Source organism: Schistocerca piceifrons, chromosome 5 (assembly GCF_021461385.2).
Source record: "Schistocerca piceifrons isolate TAMUIC-IGC-003096 chromosome 5, iqSchPice1.1, whole genome shotgun sequence".
Taxonomy (NCBI): Eukaryota; Metazoa; Arthropoda; class Insecta; order Orthoptera; family Acrididae; genus Schistocerca; species Schistocerca piceifrons.
The window spans coordinates 57,421,900-57,445,477 of record NC_060142.1 but is presented as its reverse complement, the minus strand read 5'-3'; the positions used below and the strand labels follow the sequence as shown (position 1 = coordinate 57,445,477).

General features: G+C 42.9%; 1 protein-coding gene across 1 annotated transcript in view; it reads right to left on the bottom strand.

The window, feature by feature from the left end:
- The window catches only part of LOC124798577 (glucosidase 2 subunit beta), a 182,106-nt gene that overhangs the window by 86,140 nt on the left and 72,388 nt on the right, over positions 1–23,578 (bottom strand). The window contains exons 3-5 of the mRNA XM_047262039.1: positions 22,971–23,146; positions 22,583–22,806; positions 22,396–22,474 (exon numbers count right to left, since the gene is read on the bottom strand). Of these exons, the coding sequence (XP_047117995.1) occupies positions 22,396–22,474; positions 22,583–22,806; positions 22,971–23,146 (479 nt within the window). The remainder of the gene's footprint in view (positions 1–22,395; positions 22,475–22,582; positions 22,807–22,970; positions 23,147–23,578) is intronic.

Here is a 23,578-nt window from a genome sequence, read left to right as displayed (position 1 = left end):
TGCAATTGAAGAGCCTGTGTCGCCGGATGTACTGTGTGGCCTGGTACAGGGCGAAGAGCTTTGCTGCAAATACTGAGCAGTGTTCCAGAAGCTGATATGGAAAAACGTTGGTGCCAATGATAAAGGCACACCTGACACCATGCTGAAACTGAGAGCATCAGTGTACACAAGAGTACTATCACAAAGTTCCATGCGAAGGTCGTGAAACTGAAGGCGACAGAGCGAGGCTGGAGTAGTGGCCTTACAAAGAGAATGAAGGCCAAGGTGGACACGTACCACCAGACAAAGCCAAGGTGGTAAAGGGTTCACATGAATTGGGAAAGTGGCAGGTAGCTGCCAGAGCAAGAGTCGAAAGCGAACTCCAGGTGGCAAAAGAAAAGATGATGCGCCCTATACTGATGATTAAAGGAGTCATTGAAGAAGGACGCATAAGATGTGTGGCCATACATGGCACACAAATCGCATGCATATCTGCTGAGGAGAAAGTCAAGGCGGTACGACAGCAGTAATTCGGCAGCTTCTGCATACAGACTCTCAACCAGGCTAGCGTAAAGGGCGCCAGTCGCCAAACAGACACCACAATGGTGGATAGTATTGAGATGGCGTAAGAGGGATGGACATCCTAATGTGTAAACAAAACATCAATAGTCCAGTTTCAAATGGACAACGGACCAGTACAAATGATGGAGAGTGGTTCGATCTGCTCCCCAGGAAGTACCGCTGAGAACACACAGGACACTGAGGGACTGTGTACAGGGGGCTACCAGGTAAGACATAGGAAGACCAAGAGAGTTTCCTATCAAGCATGAGCCTCAGGAATTTTGTAGTTTCAATGAATGGAAGAGCAACCGGCCCATGATGTAATGATCGTGGAAGAAACAAATTGTGCCAACAGAAATTCATACAAACAGTTTTTGTCAGTGGAAAAACAAAAGCCACTGTCGATGCTCCATGGGTAAAGACGATCGAGACATCACTGAAGATGTTGCTCAATCACACAAGTCTCTGGAGAACTGCAACAGATGGCAAAATCATCAATGATAAGGGAGCCGGAGATGCCCAGCGAGAGACCCGGCATTATAGGGTTCATGGGGATAGCAAAGAGGATGATGCGCAGGACGGAACCCTGACACACATTTTTCCTGGATAAATGTGTCCTACAAGGCATGGTCTTTTAAAAATTCCTGAAGGAAACCGGCCATGCGGTCACAGAAGGCTCATGTGTAGAGAGTACGGAGGATACCAGTCCTCCAGCAGGTGTTGTAGGCCTTCTCCAAACCGAAAAACATGTCCACAGTCTGGGATTTCCACACAAAACCATTCATGACATGGGTGGACAAAGTGATGAGATGGTCAACTGCGGAATGGCACACTCGAAATCCACACTGTGCAATGGTTAGTAAATTGCGAGACTCTAGCTGTCATACCAGCCGGGCATGAATCATACGTTCCATTGCCTTGCAAACACAGCTGGTGAGACAAATTGGGTGATAGCTAGAAGGAAGGTGTTTGTCCTTAACAGCCTTAGGTGTGGGTATGACAGTGGATTCACACCAGCATCTGGGAAATTTTCCCTCTGCCCTGATGAGATCACACATATGAGGCAAAAAGTGCTTGCCCACAAGAGAAAGGTGCCGCAGCATCTTAATGTGAACATAGTCTAGTCCTGGGGCATAGGACCGAGATGAAGCAAGAGCATGATCTATTTCCCTCATAGTAAAGGTGGCATTGTAGCACTCATGATTCTGAGAAGAGAATGGTATTGCCTGAGCCTCCTCCGGTTGTTTCTGATGGAGGAAGGCAGGGTGATAGTAGGAAGAGCTCAAAACTTCCACAAAATAGCAGCCCAAGATGTTGTAGATAGCATTAGGGTCCACGATGACACCGTCTGCTATTGTCAGGCCAGATGGCCAGAGAGCCATCAGAGGTTGGCCACACAACAGAGGAAGGAACGGAACTATTAGAAGAACTAGTGAATGAAATCTACCCATCTCTCTTGCTATCCCAAAGAACACGACGACACTTTGCACGCATCTGTTTATAACGAATACAGTTTGCCATCATAGGGTGGTGGTTAAAAACGCAGGGAGCATGTCTCCATTGCGAACTGCGTCACTGGATGCCTTGGTGGCAAGGGACTGGGACACAATGTGGTAAAGAGGAAATGCAAGGAATGGAATGTTCTGCAGCAGTAAGGATAACATTTGTGAGATATTCCACCTGGTCATCACAACTGGGGAAATCTTGTTCTTCGAAGGTCGCCAAGGAGGAGTAAAGCTGCCAGTTAGCCTTAGTAAGTTGCCATATGGACGTGCACACAGATGGGGTAGGAATCGGCAAACGGATAGCATACAGGAAACGGTCGCTCGAGTAGGTGTCAGAAAGAATGGACCACTCAAGACGATGAGCAAACTGGGCAGTGCAGAAGGATAGGTCCAATTGGGAATAGGTGTGTGTGGAGTCTGAAAGGAATGTGGGTGGTCCAGTGTTAAGACAGAATAGGTGAAGTCGGTTAAGAATGTCAGCCAAGAGGGCACCTCTCTGACAGGTCCTGGGAGAATTACAAAGGGGACGATGTGCATTAAAGTCAAAGAGTAGCAAAAAATGGGGGAGGTAGCTCCCAATAAGTTGAAGGAAGTCTGCCCTGGTGACAGCGAATGAGGAAGGGACATATATGCGTAGTACAGAGGAGAAAAGTCAGGTGGGGAAGAAAAAGGCGAACTGCAACAGCTTGAAGATTGGTAGTCAGGGAGATGGGTTGGCTATGAATGTCATCCCATATGAGCAGCATGATGCCCCCATGAGATGGAATGTCAACCTCAGGGGTAAAGTCAAAACGAATCAGTAAGAAATGTGAAAGCTCAAAACTCATGCTGGCGCAATTTCGTTTCCTGAAGGCAGAGTACAAGAGGACGCCATGGTGCTAAAAGCAACCGTAAATCCTCTTTGTGGGACTGAAGGCCAAGAACATTCCACTGGAGGTGAATCACAGTGAGGAAGAGATGTAGGGGTGTCACCTCGGCAGCGGCCGAGTGACAACCAGTGAAGAGTCACTAATACAGGGCACTGAAGCAGGATCCTGCTCCATGCAGTCCACAGTTGCGTCGGCTTGCTTGTGTGGTCGGTCTGTGGAGTCCAATACTGAAAAACCGTTGGTGGTGCGCACCAGTGACACAGAGGCCGGCCGGGCTAAGGTACTATGTGGCAACAACTTGAAGAGGATCTTCGAGTTGGCAAAGGAGAAGACCGTTTGCCTTTGGTGGACTTCTTCGAGCCTTGCCGGTTAGAGGAAGACTCGAGTATTGTTTGGCTGCAGGGGCAGAGGAAGTCTTCACAGGAGTACTACTTCCGACCTTTCTGGCCTACTGCTTGCGTAGCTAGTGGCTTCGCCCCTTGAGGTGAGAGTTTGACTGCTTGCTGCACAGCTGGACGGGGGGATGGCTCTGTTACCTTGACACTGGGCAATTTAACAACCTCAGAGCTGAATTGGAGGTCATGTCTGCGTGGACCTGTCCTTCATGGAGCAAGGGGTAACACGAACAGAACTATAGGTGCCAGACAGGAGAATGTAGGGTCTGCTACAAGCCAGTAACTCGCGAGCAATCGGGAAAGGCACTTTGTCCTTTAATTGGATCTCTTGGGCAGCCCACTCATCAAAATACATTGGGCACTTCCAAGCGGAGGTGGCATGGACGCCGTTGCAGTTGATACAGAGGGGAGGAGGCGGCAGACAATTGCCCTCATATGCATCCCTACCACACGTTACACATTTGGCTGTGTGTTGACAAGACATTTTAGTGTGGTTGAAATGATGACACCGGAAGCACCGCATTGGGTTCAGACTGTACGGCCGGACTGTGATCGCGTCATAACCTACTTTGATCTTGGATAGAAGAACCACCCTATCAAAGGTGAGAAAAGGAGTGCGGGTGGGCACTAAGGAGAAATCTACCTTATTCATTACACTGCGGACGGCAACGATACTCTGATCAGAGAGTAAGATTGGATTTCAGCCTGTGTTAGACCGTCAAGCAGCCTGGTGTAAATTATACCATGGGAAAAATTCACAGTTCTATGGGCATCGACATGAACAGGGTAGCCATGGAGAAGCGAGACAGCAAGCAGTTGTGCTCGAGAATCAGAAGTAGTCTCCAAAAGCCAAGTGCCATACTGTAAAGGAGAGCAGGATTTCACAGGGCCGGCAACTGCATAAACACATTTCTGAATAATAAACGGATCTACCATGGCGAAGGACTGACTGTCTTCAGAACATGAGACCACAAAGAACCATGGTACAGTGGGAAGGGTCTTTGAATCATTAGCCTCGTTATGTTTATGTTTTGTAGACTTTGATTGTGAAGATGATCCACTCATTGCGAGGAAATCCCCCATGATTGCCAGTGTCTCCAATGGCACGCTCCTTCCAACTGGGGGCCTCCTTCACAAGGAGGCACACTCGCCTAAGGTAATTGTTCACACCTCAGGTCACACCTTCCGAACACCCGACAGGGGGACCAATCGGCAATTTGGGAAGGTTGCAGCTCAGGTAATCACCCCTCCCTGCGCCAGGCCTGTACCAGGGGGTATGCGTGAACCCTGCCTGTCGACCTGGGGCTGGGAAATATGCATTACCCAGTTGTATGGGCCGGCCTCCAGTAGCATACAGGGAGGAAGACGAAAAAGAGGAACATCAAACACAGAAGTGGAGGAATGAGAGGAGAAGGGAAAAAAAGAAAGGAAAAGGGAGTGAAAAACAATGGTGAGACTGTTCCTACATCAGCGACTGACAAGGCAGAACACCCCCAATAACACCCCAGACAAGTTCCCCAAGGGAGGGGAAAGGAATAGCAAGAGGATAGACATGCAGCACAGAAGGGAAAAGATGCTGCAAAGGCTGGGGCCCCATGGTAGCCAAGCACGAACTCACCAAAGAGTGGTGAGCCCCCGGAGGAGGAGGGGGGGGGGGGGGGGGGGGGGGGGGCACGACACAGAGGTCGGCTGGACGAGGGTATCACACGGCGACATGTCGAAGAAGATCTTTGAGTAGACTAAGGAGAACACCATTAACCTTTTTTTTTTTTTTACTTCTTGGACCCTTTCCAGTTAGCAGTGGAAGACTCAAGTGTTGGCTGGCTGGAGGGACGTAGGAAGTCTTCACAGGAGTGCTCCTTGTGTCCTTTCCGACCAGCCGGTTGTGTAGCAGGTGGCTTCGCCCTTTGAGGCGAGAGTTTGATGGCTTGTTGCACATTCTCAACCACAGCGCTAAATTTGAGGTTGAATATCTGTGTGACCATGTTCTTCATGGAGCGAGACAAGAACACAACTATAAATGACAGACTGTTGAATGAAGGGTTTTCGTCTAGCAAACAACTTGCGAGTGACTGGGTAAGGAACTTTTTCCTTGACTCAGATCTCCTGGACAGCCTGCTCATTGAGATATACGGGATAATCACAGGAGGATGTTGCATGGTCGCTACTGCAGTTGATGCAGTGCGGAGAAGAAGGTGGACAATTGCCCTTGTGAGCATCCCTACCACAGGTTACACATTTGGCTGGGTGCCGACACGATTCTCGAGTGTACTTGTAATGATGACTCTGGTAGCAGCGCATCGGGGTTGCAATACATGGTCTGACTGTGATAACTTCATTACCTGCTTTGATCTTTGACGGAAGAACCACTATCAAAAGTGAGAAAGACAGTGCATGTGGTCACTAAGGGGACACTTACTTTTTACATCACCCAATGGACTGCAATGACACCCTGATCAGGGAGGTACATTTGGATTTCTGCCTCGGTCAGACCATCGAGCAGTCTAGTGTAAATAACACCACAGGAAGACTTCAGCGTTTGATGGGCCTCCACAGCAAAAGGATAGCCATGGAGGAGTTAAGCTGCAAGCAGTAGTTGTGCTTGAGAATCAGAAGTAGTGTCAAAAACCAAAGTGCCATTACATAAACAAGAGAAGAATTTCACAGAGCCAGCAACTGCAACCACATCTTTCTGTATAATAAACAGATTTATCATATTGAAGGACTGACAGTCTTCAGTATGTGAAACACTGAGGAACTGCAGCGCAGCTGGGAGGGTCTTTGAATTTTTAGCCTCATTCCATTTATGTTTTATAGACATTGAGTGTAAAGATGATTGGCTTATTGAGAAAAAATTCCCCACGATTGTCAGTTTCTCCGATGGCGCACTCCTTCCAACTAAGATCACACCTCCCGAACAGCTGATAGAGGGACCAACTGGCAATTTGGGAAGGTAGCAGCTCAGGCAATCACCCTTCCCTGTGCCTGGCCTGTACCAGCGGGTACATGCGAACCCTACCTGTCAAATTGGGGTTGGGAATTAAGCATTATCCAATCACCTTTTACACTTCAGATGCATGGGCTGGCTTTCAGGAGTGCACACGGAAGAAGAAGAAAAAAGAGGGATCACATATGCCAAAGTGGAGGAAGGACAGTAGAAGAAAAATCAAGAAAGAAAAAATGAATGAGGAACAGTGGTGAGACTGTTTCGATGTCTGCCACTGAAAATGCAGAACATATTGTCAAAAATCATCCCACACATGCTCCCCAATGGAGGGGAAATAGAATAGCAAGAGGATAGACATGCAGCATGGAAAGGAATCTATGCAGCAAAGGCTGGGGCCCCATGGTAGTCCAGCATGAACCTCCCAAGAGGGTGTATCTCATTATTAGTTCTTTAACGTGTGGCAGCCATGTTAACCTTTCATCAAAAGTGAGGCCCCACCTGTTTCACTTTCTCCTTAAAAGTAAGAACAGTAACAACACCCCCCGCCCCCCTGACATTTTAAAACAGGTAAATTCAAAGGAGACTAGTTTTCTTCAACCATCTGATCGTTAAATGCCGTTGCTGAGAAGCTGCAGCAATGTTGGAGCATGCAAAGATGACGGAGAAGATGACCACAAACAAGGAAACTATAGGGGACTCTATGAGTGATTTATTGCTGTTGACCGCTATGGTGAACACTACTACTGCTGATTGCTATGGTGAACACCGTTACATTTAAGATGTTCCCTTGAGGAACACCGTCCTCCTGCTTAAAATGACCAGACAGGGCATCCCAACATTTTATCTAAAATACCTTTCAAACAAGGAAGACTGTATGAAAGTGAGGAGATGCCCACAAAACCCTCACTTACAGAGCTGCAAGAAAATACTATCTACTGCACGAGGACCAAACTTGGTATAATTAATGTCAAGGACATGGGGAAGAGAAATAATGCAGAATCCATTCAACTTCAACACTTTTAATGTGCTGCTACGGTACATCATGCCATTACATGCCAGTATGATTACTTCTATAAAAGGGGATCAATATGGCAACCATCAGTGTCCAGAAGAATCTGAAAGTGCAGGATTGCATTCTGCACAGCAGAATGAAGCATGTCCATAGGTGTGCTGGCTATCTCTCTTGATATGCTGTGCTTCAGATCAGAACCCGTGTGAATGATCCCCTGGTGAACCCTGTCCTTCAGGTAGCCCTACAACCAGAAATCACAAGGAGTGAGATCAGATGACTGTGCCGGCCAATCATTTGGAAACCATCAGCTGATAATTTGATCACTTGCAAGTGTGTTTCGGAGAAGCAGGTGAACTTCACAAGCGATGTGTGATGGGGCCCCATCTTGCATGAAAACTGTTGAGTTCAATGCATCTCTCTCCTGTAGTGCAGGTATGACATGCTGACAAAGCATATCGCAGTAACTCTGACCAGTCACACAACACATCTTTGGTCCTCGAGCGCCAACCTGCTCAAAAAGAATGGGCCAATGATGAATGTAGTCATGAAGCCATACCATACGGTGACATGTTCGCCATACAGAGGAACATCATGCATAGTGACTTGAGGTGAAGATCCCCAGACTCAAAATTCTGTGTGTTCACCTCACCTGTCAGAGAAAAATGAGCTTCGACTGTCCATAGGATGGTCCAGGGCCAGCCGTCATCAACTTCAATTCTTGTGAGAAAGTGGAGAGCAAAGTCAACATGTCGTCGTGTGTCCTGTGGTGCATGTTGCTGTACAGTATGGATCTTGTATGCATAAAATTTGAGAATGGTTCGAAGCACATTCCATACAGCGGACCATGGGATGTTCAACTGTCACAACCCAGCACACACACTCCAGTTTATTTGAACTCCTTCATCATACTCCACACAGCAGGTGGGAAAGAGAACCCATCCGCAATCCTTGCAGCCGACAATATTCTTGAAATGCAGCTGCAGCATTACGATTGTTTTGATAATAGAGCTGCACCAATAATGCCCTGCTCCTTTTGTTGAAGTTCATGTCAATAAGTCAACAAGTGCACTGTGACAGGTCAGGTGTCAGACTATGAATCACGATGACTGATCACGGTACCCGGTGGCCATAGTTGGAACTGGATGGTGGCACTGTGGCACAAGGAAATCATGCACCCCATATTCTGGACATTAAAGCTCGCAAGTTTGGTACTTATGTGGTAATTAGTTTCCATGTTGTAATGTGTTAAATAAGGAAAGTTTAATTATAATCACCCAGTATTATGCCTCCAGGTAGTATCGTAGGCTTTTCCAAATTGAAGAATACACTGGCAAAGTGTTGCTTACATAGGGAAGCTGGTTGAGTTGCTATTTTGACCAGGGTCACATTATCAAATGTGGAAGCAACATCACCTGAACCTGCACTGCAAGTGACTGAGTAGTGACCTTGTTTCGAGAACCAACACAAATTGCCGGTTGACAATACGCACCAGTGTCAATTCTATACAGCTTGTAAGACTTACGCTATGATAACAACCAAGGTTATTCCGACCCAACGCTGGATTTAAAATCAGGATTGAAATAGATTCCTTCCACAATGTGGGAACTATTCCTGTTACCCAAATTTCATTAAACAGCTGGACGAGGACCTCCTTCAACTGCCATGTCAACTGTTCCAATGAGCTGTACATTATCTGGCCATGACCAATCGTAGTACTGGGCTACTGACAAATACAGCAGCTACTGGCAGATACAGAATCCAGCTCCCAAAGAATGAAAGCCTGGTTGCATTCCTCCACATTGGAACAGAAATGAAAACCAACCCTCTCCTTTGTCATCTGATAATGATGGAAAGCTAGATCCTGGTTATAATCAGTCATAACGGTGTTATAGGATTCAACCATTGTCTTAGCAATGCCTGTCAATGGACGTCAGGAGGTGCCCCTGGTCTCTTACAGCTGTTATTTGCACTTGTGAGCTCTGACTGGAAATGCTGCTACTAACTTCCCGTATTTTGCTTGTGGGTGTGGACCTATTGTGGAGTTCAGGAACTCTTGACAAGACCTGTGCTTACTCTCTTGAATTTTTCTCCTCACCTTTGCCATCACTATTCGAAATTTTGCAAGATTCGCATCTATCGGGCAACAACTGAATCATTGCGTAGCTCCCCTCCTGTCCCTGACTGCAGAATGATACTCACCATTCATGAAGGGACAGGCAGTCTCCTATGCATTCATGTTGACGTCAGGATGGACGCATCAGTGACTTGGTGAATCACAGCTGTAATGTGATCCCACCAGTCGTGTGCACATTTACCCTGTTCAAAACCAGCTAACTGCCTGTAAAGCAGTCTATTAGCCTTTCTGAACACCCATCTCAGCTGCTTCCTTTCATAATCTGCTCCATCTGGCATATGGATCCAGATAGTGTAGTGATTGCTGCCATGAAGGTTGCCATCCACTTCCCACTGACCCACTGAGCAGTCTCCACAATGGCAGGCAAGCAGAAGGAGAGGTCTTTGGCTGTATACAAACCCATAGCATTGCTGAAATGTGTAGGTTGACAATGTTCAGCTTATGTGAGATCCTCATTTATCCGATCCCTGGAGCAAGTGGTGTTGGATTCCTATAGTGAACTGTGGGCATTAGAAGTCTCCTAAAAGAGACAGGGATGGGAGAGTTCAGCAACAATCTGTGTGAGGATCTTGCTGTCAATGGACTCATGGGGCAATAGGCCCACAGAGCACACTGAGTCATTAGCATGGACCATTATCCTAAAAGTGGCTGCTTGTAGCATTGTGATTCAGGGCACAGGGGAAGAGTGGAATGTGTTCTGGATGAACACCGCTACTCCACCCTTCACACTACCACCAGTGGTAAGGTCATCTTTCCTGTGAAGGTAATAGCCTGCAAGTGCAGATGTGTCAGTCTTTTAGAAATGAATCTCTTGATGACAGAGGCAAAAATGTGTGTCATGTATGAGGAGTGTCAATCCTCCAAATGGGTCTTGCATCCTTTCATATTTCACTGGAGTGTCTGTCTCCATAGCACAGTAGTAGCATTACCGCCTACCACGCAAGGGGACCGGGTTTGATTCCCAGCAGGGGACTTGGTGTTTTGTGTCCTTCATTACCATTTTCATCATCACTGACACGCAAGCTGGCGAAGTGGCATCAACTAAACAGACTTGCAATACTGTGGCCGAACCACGAAGGGGATATTCCAGCCAATAAACGCCATAGGATCATTTGATATTTTCACTGGGGTGTGGGAGCGATTTCAGTGGTGCAGATTTAATTTAGCCCTATCTTTGTGTCAGGGTGGTGATACACTTGTTGAGCTATGGGGAGTACAGGAGCTATCTAGGTCTGGTGATGAGGCATATAACTCCATGGTGATGTCCTCCTCATCCATCAAACATGCCATATTGACAACTGCTGATGCACAGAACAGCTTCTGACTCAAATGTTGTGACCCTTTCCGTGCCCCCTGCCCTTTCCCCCTTGAGGATGATGGGGAAAGGGGGAATTGAGAGGTACCCTGCTGTTTCTGTGATGCCTTCTCTATGCTATAATGGAAGTGTTGCCTTTCTCTCATGTCAAGACTTTGTGGATCACTATATCTTCTTTCTCTTTGTTTTTGTACGTACAGGAGCAAGTACATTTGCTGTTGGTGGACAATGATTCGCTTGATGTCATCTGCATCAAAGTGTCTTTTTTCATCAAAGAAGCAGAAGAAGTGGCAAAGACGGGGGAGATTCGTTGTCTTATACTCTTTTTTAACTTCCCTCTGCAAAAACTAGGCAGTCTTGGTTCCAGACTGGATGGCTTCCAGAGAAGTTGATGCATACTGCTGAAGATGTGCAGTTGCTGTGAGATCCCTGGGCTGCTTTTCCACATCTCGACAAGTTGTTTCACCTCTGCAACTCAGCACTGTGTGACCAAATAGCTGCACTTGCAACACCTCATTGGGTTAGGTATACAGGATGTCCCCGGAGGAATGGTCAATATTCAGGTATATGACAGAAACACTCATTTGAAGCATAAAACTCCATATGGACATATGCCTTATTCTGAATGGTTTCTGAGATAGAAAACAATTAATGTACATTTGTTTCTGGGCTAGTGACAAGGATATATGTGCGTCTTACACACCAAACCTCTCTGAAGTTCTATTCTAGCCCTACCTACCTCACTGCTTTCATCCTCTTCACTTTCTTCCATTACATTAGCCTGCTGAATGTGCAGTTTTCCAAGGTATATTGTGAGTGAAGTAATGCAATGGGTTGAAAATATATCAGAAAGAAGCTTTGGTTAACAGTCTGTAGACACACTCGCTCAAATGTCATACATTTACACAAACGAAGAATATGCAGAATGATGTCTGTTTACAGCATTTGTAATGGTAGTGCTCCTGCTGAGTCTACGAATACCATCAGCACTTTCCGAAACATCAAATTTCTGATCATAGACTGTTTATCCAACATTTTGTGTGAAATACGTATTTTGACAAGTTCTCATTTTCTTTTCTCTGAATTCATAGTTCAACAAATTGTGCAGGAACAGCAACACGTTGTTGAAATGGTGCAATGGTGTCCTGCTACCAGCACACTGTAACTTTCTGCGAGTATCAAAGTCCCATGAACAAATGTATGGCGGACACTACTTGCACAAAACTTGTACCCATTCCACATACATCATGTCCACAAACTTCACACTGGCTACAATGCCACATGAGTTCAACTTTGTCACTGATTAAATTAAAATCATCATTTGCTTCCATTAATACTATTCACTGATTAAGCTACATATACCCAGTTCCAAATCAATAAAACACGTAATAATCATCATTGGTTGAAGGAAATCTGCACACTAAAGTGGAAACCAATTTCCAAGTCCATCTTTTGATCAATTTTTGGTGCAGTATAGTCAGTAAAATGCTGATAGGTCCATTCATTTTAGAAGAGTGAATGTTAGAATAGAATTACTTCCATTTTTGGAAAATTCATTTGTTGGACACCTTGATGACATTCCTTTGGTCATGTGGACTGCAATGTACTTCCAGCATGATGGAGCCCCTCCACATTTTACCACATGTGTGAGGGAACATTTCAACTGCACTTACCCTAATGCTGGATTGGTCATGGTAGTATGATTAACTGGCCACCAAGTTTATCCCACATTATGTCACATTTTTGTTTACAGGGTTAGATGAAGTCTGAGGTGTACAAAAAAAAGTTGAATAACCAAGATGAACTACTTGGTTGCATCATGGACATTGCTCCCCTCATTAGGCAACAGGCAGAGGCACTCATACAGGCAACACGACATGTCCTCCGAAGAGTGCACAAATGCACCGAAGTTAACAGTGGGTATTCCAACATTTATTATAAGCTGTACAACAGCTGTAATTGTCATACACAATAATGCTTGGTCCACCTCTACCAATCCATTGGTCACCGAATCTGTTGTTGAGAAGCGTATGAACACTTCGACTGAAATGTTCAGGAGCTCCATTGTGCATGAACCACATGTTGTGACATACCTGTAAAGGCACATGTTCTAGCAGCACAGGTAGAGTATCCCGTACGAAATCATGATAACATGCTCCATTGAGTGTAGGTGGAAGAACATGGGGCCCAATCAAGACATCACCAACAATGCCTGCCCAAACATTCACAGAAAATCTGTGTTGATGACGTGATTGCACAATTGCATGAGGATTCTCGTCAGCCCACACATGTTGATTGTGAAAATTTACAATTTGATCACTTTGGAATGAAGCCTCATCCGTAAAGAGAACATTTGCACTGAAATGAGGATTGACACATTGTTCGATGAATTCGCAGAAGTGTACTCGTGGAGGCCAATCAGCTGCTGATAGTGCCTGCACACGCTGTACATGGTACAGCTCCCGTAGCACTCTCCATACAGTGACATGGTCAACGTTACCTTTTACAGTAGCAACTTCTCTGACGCTGACATTAGGGTTATCGTCAACTGCACGAAGAATTGCCTCATCCATTGCAGGTGTCCTCGTAGTTCTAGGTCTTCCGCAGTCGCAAGTCATAGGCTGGAATGTTCCGTGCTCCCTAAGACGTCGATCAATTGCTTCGAACGTCTTCCTGTCGGGACACCTTTGTTCTGGAAATCTGTCTCGATACAAATGTACCGCGCCACGGCTATTGCCCCGTGCTAATCCATACATCAAATGGGCATCTGCCAACTCCGCATTTGTAAACATTGACTGCAAAACCACGTTCATGATGAACACTAACCTGTTGATGCTACATACTGATGTGCTTGATGCTAGTACTGTAGAGCAATGAGTCGCATGTCAACACAAGTAACGAAGTCGACATTACCTTCCTTCAATTGGGCCAACTGGCAGTGAATCGAGGAAGTACAGTACATACTGACGAAACTAAAATGAGCTCTAACATGGAAATTAAGCGTTTCCGGACACATGTCCACATAACATCTTTTCTTTATTTGTGTGTGAGGAATGTTTCCTGAAAGTTTGGCTGTACCTTTTTGTAACACCCTGTATAAGAATGTACATCAAATGTGTTCTACCTCAGGAAACATTCATAAGGGGGCAGTATGAGTCTGTGTGTGCTTCAAATGATCATTTCTGTTATATTCCTGAATACTGACCATTCCTCCTGGGACACCCTCTACAAGACCTAATCCTATACTGGAGGAACCTCACCGTGATTTGTTCAGGTGTCATTGGAGAACTGAAGGTCACAATGAAGGCAATGATCTTCTCAGTCTCTCCATGATTCCTTTGCATCCTTTGTTCCACATCAGCTATCCCCAGAGACAATCACTCTTGGTTAAATTCTGAGATATCTGTGTCCATAACATAATGGCATGTGGCCACACCCTTGCTCGAGTTGTGCATCTCAACAACTATGTCATAGCAAACCAGTTTTTGTGACTTCCTAAGAAGTTCCAATTGGTGTGACCTGTTAGTTTCAACAAACGACGAATCATTCTGCAGCTGCTCAATAGATTTTAAGGTACCAGTAAGCCCTTCTAATCCTTTATGAATATAGAAAGGGAACACTTTTTCAAATGTTCCCTCCTTTCTCTTGACCACCGGGAACACATACTTATTTATGCCTCCTTGAGCCCCATTAGTAAAGACAATGTGATTATAAAGAGGAATAGCTCCCTCATTCATTTGGGTGAGGAGGGTGCGAGTACCCCCGGACAGTAAACCCATCACAATGGGGGTGGTGAGATTGATTTGATTTGCCATGATATCCCCATGAGCAGTTAGGGACATAGGTCAATCCAGACGGATTCCTACTTGCCTGCTAAGTCCTACACTAGAGGATGCCCACTGATAACTGTTCTGCCTCGACAGCCATGCATTCACTAGGCACAGCACACCTTGAGACTGAGGTTTTTTTAAGAGGTTTCTTCCATCCCCGCATTCTAGGTGATTAAGCCAAGATCCCCCTTCCTAGTGACACACAGTGTTCCAGTTCCGTCCTGCACAATGGTCACTGAAGCATATTCAGAGCTTACATTTACAGCGGACTAGCGGCGCTCTCCAGTCCCAGTTTAGGAAATGAGGGTTTGCCAAGCTCATACCTAGCAAACGAATGCTGAGCTCCCCAAAGTGCTCCCATTTAGCATGAACCGGGGAGCATGTATGGCTTATCAAATGCCACAGATGAGGCACACAGTACCCCCACCCCCACATCCCAATAGTATGAGCCAGTCCTAAAAAGCAGTGGAGATCGTGTAATACAAGGTACAGAAAGTTGGCTGAAATCCAAAGCGGACAACAATAAGATTTTTGGGATAAATCTTAGTGTGTATCAAAAAGGATAGGCTGATGTTATCTTAAGGTGATGTATTTGTTGCAGTAAACAAGAAACTCAAATCCACATAGATAAAAATTGAAGATGCATGTGACTGTTTGGCAAGACTCCCTATCAAGGCTGTGCATAAACATGTAACTGTATCTTCCTAACAACCAATACACTCAATCCCAAATCCAGCCAAAACCTTAAAGAAAATCACTGTTCACTAGTGGCTAAGTTACCCAATCATGTGACCTTTAGAAGAGACCTTAATGACACTACAACTGATTGGTGCTAATTACAGTTTTGCAAATAGTGGGTGTGACAAGATATCCTGAAAACTATCTAGAAAGGGTAGTTCAGAAGCCGACTCACAATGGAAATAAATTATGCCTAATGGAAACAAACAAACCTGTACTCTTTGTGGTTGTCCATACTGCATACAGTATCAGTGATCGCCTGTAGCAACAATGATGACAAAAGTACAAACAGGAAGCAAAGCAAGTTAGATGATTTGTATGTTCAGTAATCTAGATAAAGAAACCGTTGTGTCGCATTGCTGCAAAGGTGAGTGACATAAATATATGCAACAGTGGCACTAAGAAACAGCTAAAACCGTTGAAAGAAAACAGGGGTCCAGAGCCCAATGGAATCCCTATCAGATTTCATATGTAATCTTCAGAGCACTTAGCTCTAATTTTCACGATAATATACCTCAGATCCCTTGAACAAAATATAGGAGCAATGTACAGATCACACCTGTCATCAAATATGATAACATAAGTGATCCTTAAAACTAATGTCTTAGCTCAATGATGTCCATCTCCTGTAGAATCCAAGAACATATTTTGAGCTCGAACACCATGAGGTTTCTTGGACAGAACGATCTCTTCCATGCCAATCCAGTGTGGATTCCAAAAACATCGATCATGTGAAACCCAACTAGTGGTTCTCTCCCATAACATCCCAAATGCCATGGATCCATATAATCAAGAGGACGCTACATTTCTTGACTTCCAAAAAGCATTTGACTTGGTAATGCATCAATGTTTAGTAGGTAGACTGTATTGACAGTGGCATCGGACTTTTCAGAGATGATGCAGGTATCAAGAAACAAGTATTGTCTAAAAGGAGATGCTGCACAGATCTTGATAATGTTTCAAAGTGTGGCAAAGATTGGTAACTACTTCTAAATGTACTTCACAAAGGCAAAAACATGATACCCTATCATTAGAGCTACATGAAATTAGCAAATAAACTTTACAAATTTAGCACTTTGAAATTCGAATTTGGCTTACAGTTTACTTGCTAGTTTCACATGACTCTAATCACGGGGTACCACATAACTTTAAAATTTGATCTTCTTCACTATTCAGAGAGTCACAAATTAATAAAACATTCCACTGTAAACATTAGTTAAGAATGTGCAATCCCAGTGATACAATATCTCCCTGGCGAAGATATTTACACACAAATAAATAAATATTTGTTTAATTTCTATTTTAGAAAATCTTGTCCAATAATTATGAAAAATAAAGATAAAGCAGTCAGCAGACAAAAGGAAAAAAATATCCATTCCAAAATTCAAGCAATTGATGTACGTTTGCTGCTTTCCTAATAAACATTTCTGTGTTTAGTGCAAAGATGCTGTATTTATATCTAGATAGGGAATGAAGAAAAAAGGTTAGGCAAAAAACTGATATACACCAAACTCAAAAATTCTATACTACTATACATTCACATGCAACAAAGCAAGAATGTTATCTAGTAAAGTTCTGTAAGCTGCAGATGGTGATTTTCTACCATGTATCTCGACTTCTATGCTTGTTTCTTGCCTCACTTTTATTTGTTCATTATTCTATCACAATATAAATAAAACATCCTTGCTTTACTTTGCGTAAATGTGTGTGTGCTGGACTGGTTAGCAGAATGTCGTACCTAGCATGTATGTAGTTATTCAACATGCATTTGTTTACAATCCTAAGTTTTGCTCTTTTGTTATCTTTATGTGGTGATTTCATACATAACTGAAAATATATTTGAAATAGTACAAACCTAGTGACTGTATATTCAGACGTTTTAGCACTTAAGTAATAAATTTTGCGAAAAAATACTAATTTTAATAAATTTTGTTGAAGTACACCAATTTCACATTTTTTTGTCCTTTGAAATTGACTGAAAATATGACATATTATACTCAGGAATCAGTGGAGTAATCATTTTTTACACTTTCAAAACGTTTCACATTTATAGCATACACAAATTTCACATAATTCTACCCGTGATGACAATATCAGTGTTTCATAATTACAATACACAAACTCACGAGTGTAAGAATTGCTAGGGACATGAAATGGTATACTGCTAAAGGGTATGGTGCCCAGTCCTATTAGGTCTGGCAGGGGATATTTAACATATGTAAATAAGGGCACAATCTGTAAACTCATGAGTGTAACAATTGCTAGGGATATAAGATGGAATACTGCTAAAGCGTATGGTACCCAGTCCTGTTAGGTCTGGCAGGGTATATTTAACATATGTAAATCATACGTAAATAAGGGCACAATGAATGGTCACAGGTTTGTTTGACTCATGAGAGAGTGTCAAATAAATACTGAAGAAACTGAGTTGCTCATCACTTGAAGACAGATGCAAAATATCCCACGAAAGTTTGTTTACCAAGAGTCACAAAACAGTATTGTGTGACCATGAAAAGATATTCTTCTGCCCCCTAAATACTGCTCCTGTAGGGAGCATGAAGAAAAATTAGTCTAACCACAGTATGCACAGTGGCATTTAAGCAGCCAATTCTCCTTGCATTCCATATCGGATTGGAATAGGAAGAAACCCTAATATGTGGTACTATGATCCTCTGTCATGCACTTCAGAGTGGTTTGCAAGAATGAAAATGTAGACGTAGAAATAGTCCCACAAGCTCTGCAAGCACTTGTTTGACACCCAATTTTACCTCCAACAAGCAACTATCTGACCCTGAATAAAGTTTTCAATTAGTAATTCTATCAATAGTAAGGGATAAGGGATTCTAAAATCCAGGAGGAGGCAATGTAACGAGAAAGAGGGGGAGGAGGGAGTGTGTAGGAAGAAGAGAGGGTGGGAGGGATAAGAGAAGAGTTGACTTCTAGCTTCAAGCATCTGCCAATTCAGGTGTTTCATCTCTGTGATGCTCTCCCATAAGGACGAAACAAATCTGTTGCCCTTTTTTTATGTATGTCTGTCTGGGGGGCCTCATCTGAGATGTGGAGGAGGCCCTACCTGCAGCCAGCACCATGTGGTTGTGTGTGTGTGTGTGTGTGTGTGTGTGTGTGTGTGTGTGTGTGTGTTACTCTAGCTCTCAAAGGATAACTCTGAAAGCTAGCAAGTTTTCTTTCTTTTGTATGTGTATATCAACAATTTTGTGTGTCTCTATCGACAATTCAACACTTCCGCTTTTCGGTGAGTAATCTCCTTTAATCCTAAAGTATTGTCATTACATTTCATATCCCAAGAAATAGCCACACCCATATACTTGTACGCATTAACTGATTCCAACTGTTGCGCCTTCATCTTGCGTTCTTACGAAACTACATGGTTTTCCTTTTGTTTTATGAAGTACACAGTTTTAATTTTCAAAGTAAGCTGTCAGTCTCCACTTTCAAATCTTATCAAGATTTAATTGAATATTTATGGAGCTTTTCTTAGAGGGTAGGCTACTTCATTATAGATTATTGCATCATCTACAAAAAGTCTTAAGTTACTATTAATATTATCTGCCATGTCTTTTACATATAATGCAAACATAAAGAGTTCCAACTCACTTCCCTCAGACACAGCTTCAAGTTGCCTCCATATTTGTTGTTGACTCTGCAGTCCATAACACATCGTGTCCTTCCTGCCAAAAAATTCCTTTATTTTGTTACAAAATTTCATTTGATACAAAACACCAAAGTACTTTCATTCATAAGTACAGGTTGGGTACTGAATCAAATGCTTTTCGGAAATCAGGATACGCAACATCATGCTGGCTGCCTTAACCCAAGGTTTCTAGGATGTCGTGTGAGGAAAGTGTGAGCTGAGTTTTACGTAATGGATGTTGTCAGAATTCATGCTGATTTGTTGGCAAGGTAGGTGTCATTATGTTCAAGATACCTCATTATGTTTGGCCTCAGAATATTTGCTAAGATTCTACAACAAATGAATGTCAAGGGTTTTGAACAGCAGTTTTGTGGCTCACTTCTACTCCCTTCTTGTTGAAAGAACAATTACTACGCTTCAGTCTCAGTTATATCTTCACAGCCCCACCCTTTTTTTCATTAGCTCTTGTTACTGCTGGTATTCGTCTTTCACAACATTATATTTTACAACATTTTTAGTTTGCATTCTTGTTTCTCCCAATAGTTTTCAGTTATTTTGCTCTTATTACAATACACATTTTTCAAGCACTTTTTTGCATATACATTTTCTAAAAAGTCCTAAATCTTTGCCACTCAACAGCCATCGGAATTTAGAAATATCTACATCTACATCTACATCTACATCTATACTCCGCAAGCCACCTGACGGTGTGTGGCGGAGGGTACCCTGAGTACCTCGATCGGTTCTCCTTTCTATTCCAGTCTCGCATTGTTCGTGGAAAGAAGGATTGTCGGTATGCCTCTGTGTGGGCTCTAATCTCTCTGATTTTATCCTCATGGTCTCTTCGCGAGATATACGTAGGAGGGAGCAATATACTGCTTGACTCTTCGGTGAAGGTATGTTCTCGAAACTTTAACAAAAGCCCGTACCGAGCTACTGAGCGTCTCTCTTGCAGAGTCTTCCACTGGAGTTTATCTATCATCTCCGTAACGTTTTCGCGATTACCAAATGATCCTGTAATGAAGCACGCTGCTCTCCATTGGATCTTCTTCTCTCTCTCTCTCTCTCTCTCTCTCTCTCTCTCTCTCTCTCTTCTATCAACCCTATCTGGTACGGATCCCACACTGCTGAGCAGTATTCAAGCAGTGGGCGAACAAGCGTACTGTAACCTACTTCCTTTGTTTTCGGATTGCATTTCCTTAGGATTCTTCCAATGAATCTCAGTCTGGCATCTGCTTTACCAACGATCAACTTTATATGATAAATCCATTTTAAATCACTCCTAATGCGTACTCCCAGATAATTTATGGAATTAACTGCTTCCAGTTGCTGACCTGCTATATTGTAGCTAAATGATAAGGGATCTTTCTTTCTATATATTCGCAGCACATTACTCTTGTCTACACTGAGATTGAATTGCCATTCTCTGCACCATACGTCAATTCGCTGCAGATCCTCCTGCATTTCAGTACAATTTTCCATTGTTACAACCTCTCGATACAACACAGCATCATCTGCAAAAAGCCTCAGTGAACTTTCGATGTCATCCACAAGGTCATTTATGTATATTGTGAATAGCAACGGTCCTATGACACTCCCCTGCGGCACACATGAAATCACTCTTACTTCAGAAGACTTCTCTCCACTGAGAATGACATGCTGCGTTCTGTTATCTAGGAACTCTTCAATCCAATCACACAATTGGTCTGATAGTCCATATGCTCTTACTTTGTTCATTAAACGACTGTGGGGAACTGTATCGAACGCCTTGTGGAAGTCAAGAAACACGGCATCTACCTGTGAACCCGTGTCTATGGCCCTCTGAGTCTCGTGGACGAATAGCGCGAGCTGGGTTTCACACGACCGTCTTTTTCGAAACCCATGCTGATTCCTACAGAGTAGATTTCTACTCTCCATAAAAGTCATTATACTCGAACATAATAAGTGTTCCAAAATTCTACAACTGATTGACGTTAGAGATATAGGTCTATAGTTCTGCACATCTGTTCGACGTCCCTTCTTGAAAACGGGGATGACCTGTGCCCTTTTCCAATCCTTTGGAACGCTACGCTCTTCTAGAGACCTACGGTACATTGCTGCAAGAAGGGGGGCAAGTTCCTTCGCATACTCTGTGTAAAATCGAACTGGTATCCCATCAGGTCCAGCAGCCTTTCCTCTTTTGAGCGATTTTAATTGTTTCTCTATCCCTCTGTCGTCTATTTTGATATCTACCATTTTGTCATCTGTATGACAATCTAGAGAAGGAACTAGAGTGCAGTCTTCCTCTGCGAAACAGCTTTGGAAAAAGACATTTAGTATTTCGGCCTTTAGTCTGTCATCCTCTGTTTCCGTACCATTTTGGTCACAGTGTGTCTGGACATTTTGTTTTGATCCACCTACTGTTTTGACATAAGACCAAAATTTCTTAGGATTTTTGGCCAAGTCAGTATACAGAACTTTACTTTCGAATTCATTGAACGCCTCTCGCATAGCCCTCCTCACACTACATTTCGCTTCGCTTCATTTTTGTTTGTCTGCAAGGCTTTGGCTATGTTTATGTTTGCTGTGAAGTTCCCTTTACTTCCGCAGCAGTTTTCTAACTCGGTTGATGTACCACGGTGGCTCTTTTCCATCTCTTATGATCTTACTTGGCACATACTCATCTAACGCATATTGTACGATGGTTTTGAACTTTGTCCACTGATCCTCAACACTATCTGTACTTGAGACAAAACTTTTGTGTTGAGCCGTCAGGTACTCTGTGATTTGCTTTTTGTCACTTTTGCTAAACAGAAAAATCTTCCTACCTTTTTTAATATTTCTATTTACGGCTGAAATCATCGATGCCGTAACCGCTTTATGATCGCTAATTCCCTGTTCTGCGTTAATTGTTTCAAATAGTTCGGGTCTGTTTGACACCAGAAGGTCTAATATGTTACAGAGACTGCACGATTTTACTCCCTCTCAGAGCATGATGTTCCTTGTTCATTTACTTGGTTATCTGATCTGCATGCTGGTGTCTGCATTACTTTGTGTGTTTCCTTTTTGGTCCTCTCCTATAGCTCATCAATCTCGCCGGTGCTGAGAATTCAGTTGATTTATACTGTTACCTATTTTATTACACCTGTTTCTCTTATTTGCCTTCCTCTGATCTCTAATGAATGAAAGGTACTCTAATCTGAAAACTTAGAGTCATGAACTTTATTTTTTGAGGTAATCAAGCATGACTAACTTTCTCTCATTTCTGTATTTATAAATAGTATTTTTGCACCTCTGATTACAATGCTAAGTTCAATATTTTCATCATTAGTTCTAATTCATCAGCATAAGATCCAGTTCAATTAGTTATTCCTCAGTATTTCATAAAATACGGCGAAAGAAATATTTCATCCTAACTCTAACAAGTGATTAATATTGTACTGTAAAACACATAGTTTCCAAAATTTTATTTCACTTACAGTAACTTCATCATCGGATACCACACCATCTTTGTTTTGGTCAAACGTCTGTTGTGTTTGTATTTCTGATTTCTGCAACCTGGAGGATTACAAGAAAACCATTAAATCCTACAAAAAACTAGCAAGTCCTATGCAGTAGTGCACAAAACAAATGAGAATAGACTAAATGTTTACTTCAGTAACTCACTTCCCATCTTGATTTGCATCTAGCCTATGGAAATGTTCAAATGCTTCCTGTTCTCTTGCTTTCTGTTCTTCTTCTTGCTTCACTTTTTTCTCCTCCTCTTCTTGCTGCCTATACTTCTCTAAAGCCTTATTCTCCAACTCTTCTGCTGCCAACTTCAATGCTTCTTTTTCTTTCTTTAGACTTTCTGCTTCTTCTTTATCTTTTTCAAGTTGAACCAATCTCTCCTGCAATCACACAATGTCAGCAAATTAAGACACTTTAATTTCAAAGGGACCAGGTGAAATACCGCATGTCTGACAATTTATAAGTCAAGAGAAAGTCCTCACTAAGCAAAACTGTTTTCAAAACTTGTCACAAAAGCTATCCAGAATGCAAACAGGTATCTTACCTGCTTTTCCTGGCGCAACTGCTTTCCTTTTCTGCTTAGTGCTGCTCTCATTTCACTGCCAATCTTAGCAACTTCTGCAAGTTTTTGTGCTTCCATTCGAGCTGCTTTCCCCAGATCATTGCAGTTATTAACACAATTTGCATGACTCTCATACTCATCTGAAGTATCGCAACAATCTAAACCAACAGAAGACTTATTTAGTACTGAGTGGATTTATCATGGAAAGCAAGAACATAAGAAATGACATCCTGTTCATTCCTTAACATGTATCAATGGATTTTATCTTAAAAACAATGGAATTCAAAAATGAAAGTAATATACAGTAGGGAAAAAAAGATCTTTCACCTGATGAAACTTCTTCCAGTAAGCAGCACTGCCACTTGTCTTCTCAATATTTCATTATCAGTAGTAAGATCAAAGAGTATTTATTAACTGTAAAGAGTATTCACAACAAACCATCTTCAGATCCTATCACTCCTTCCAGTTCAACAATAACATGTATATTCATTGAGCATGTTGTATGGCACATTACATAAACCGAAACATTAATTTGGATTGTTATCCGGATAGTAAATCAATTTTCTGTTGAAATAAGGAGTGGTTATAGA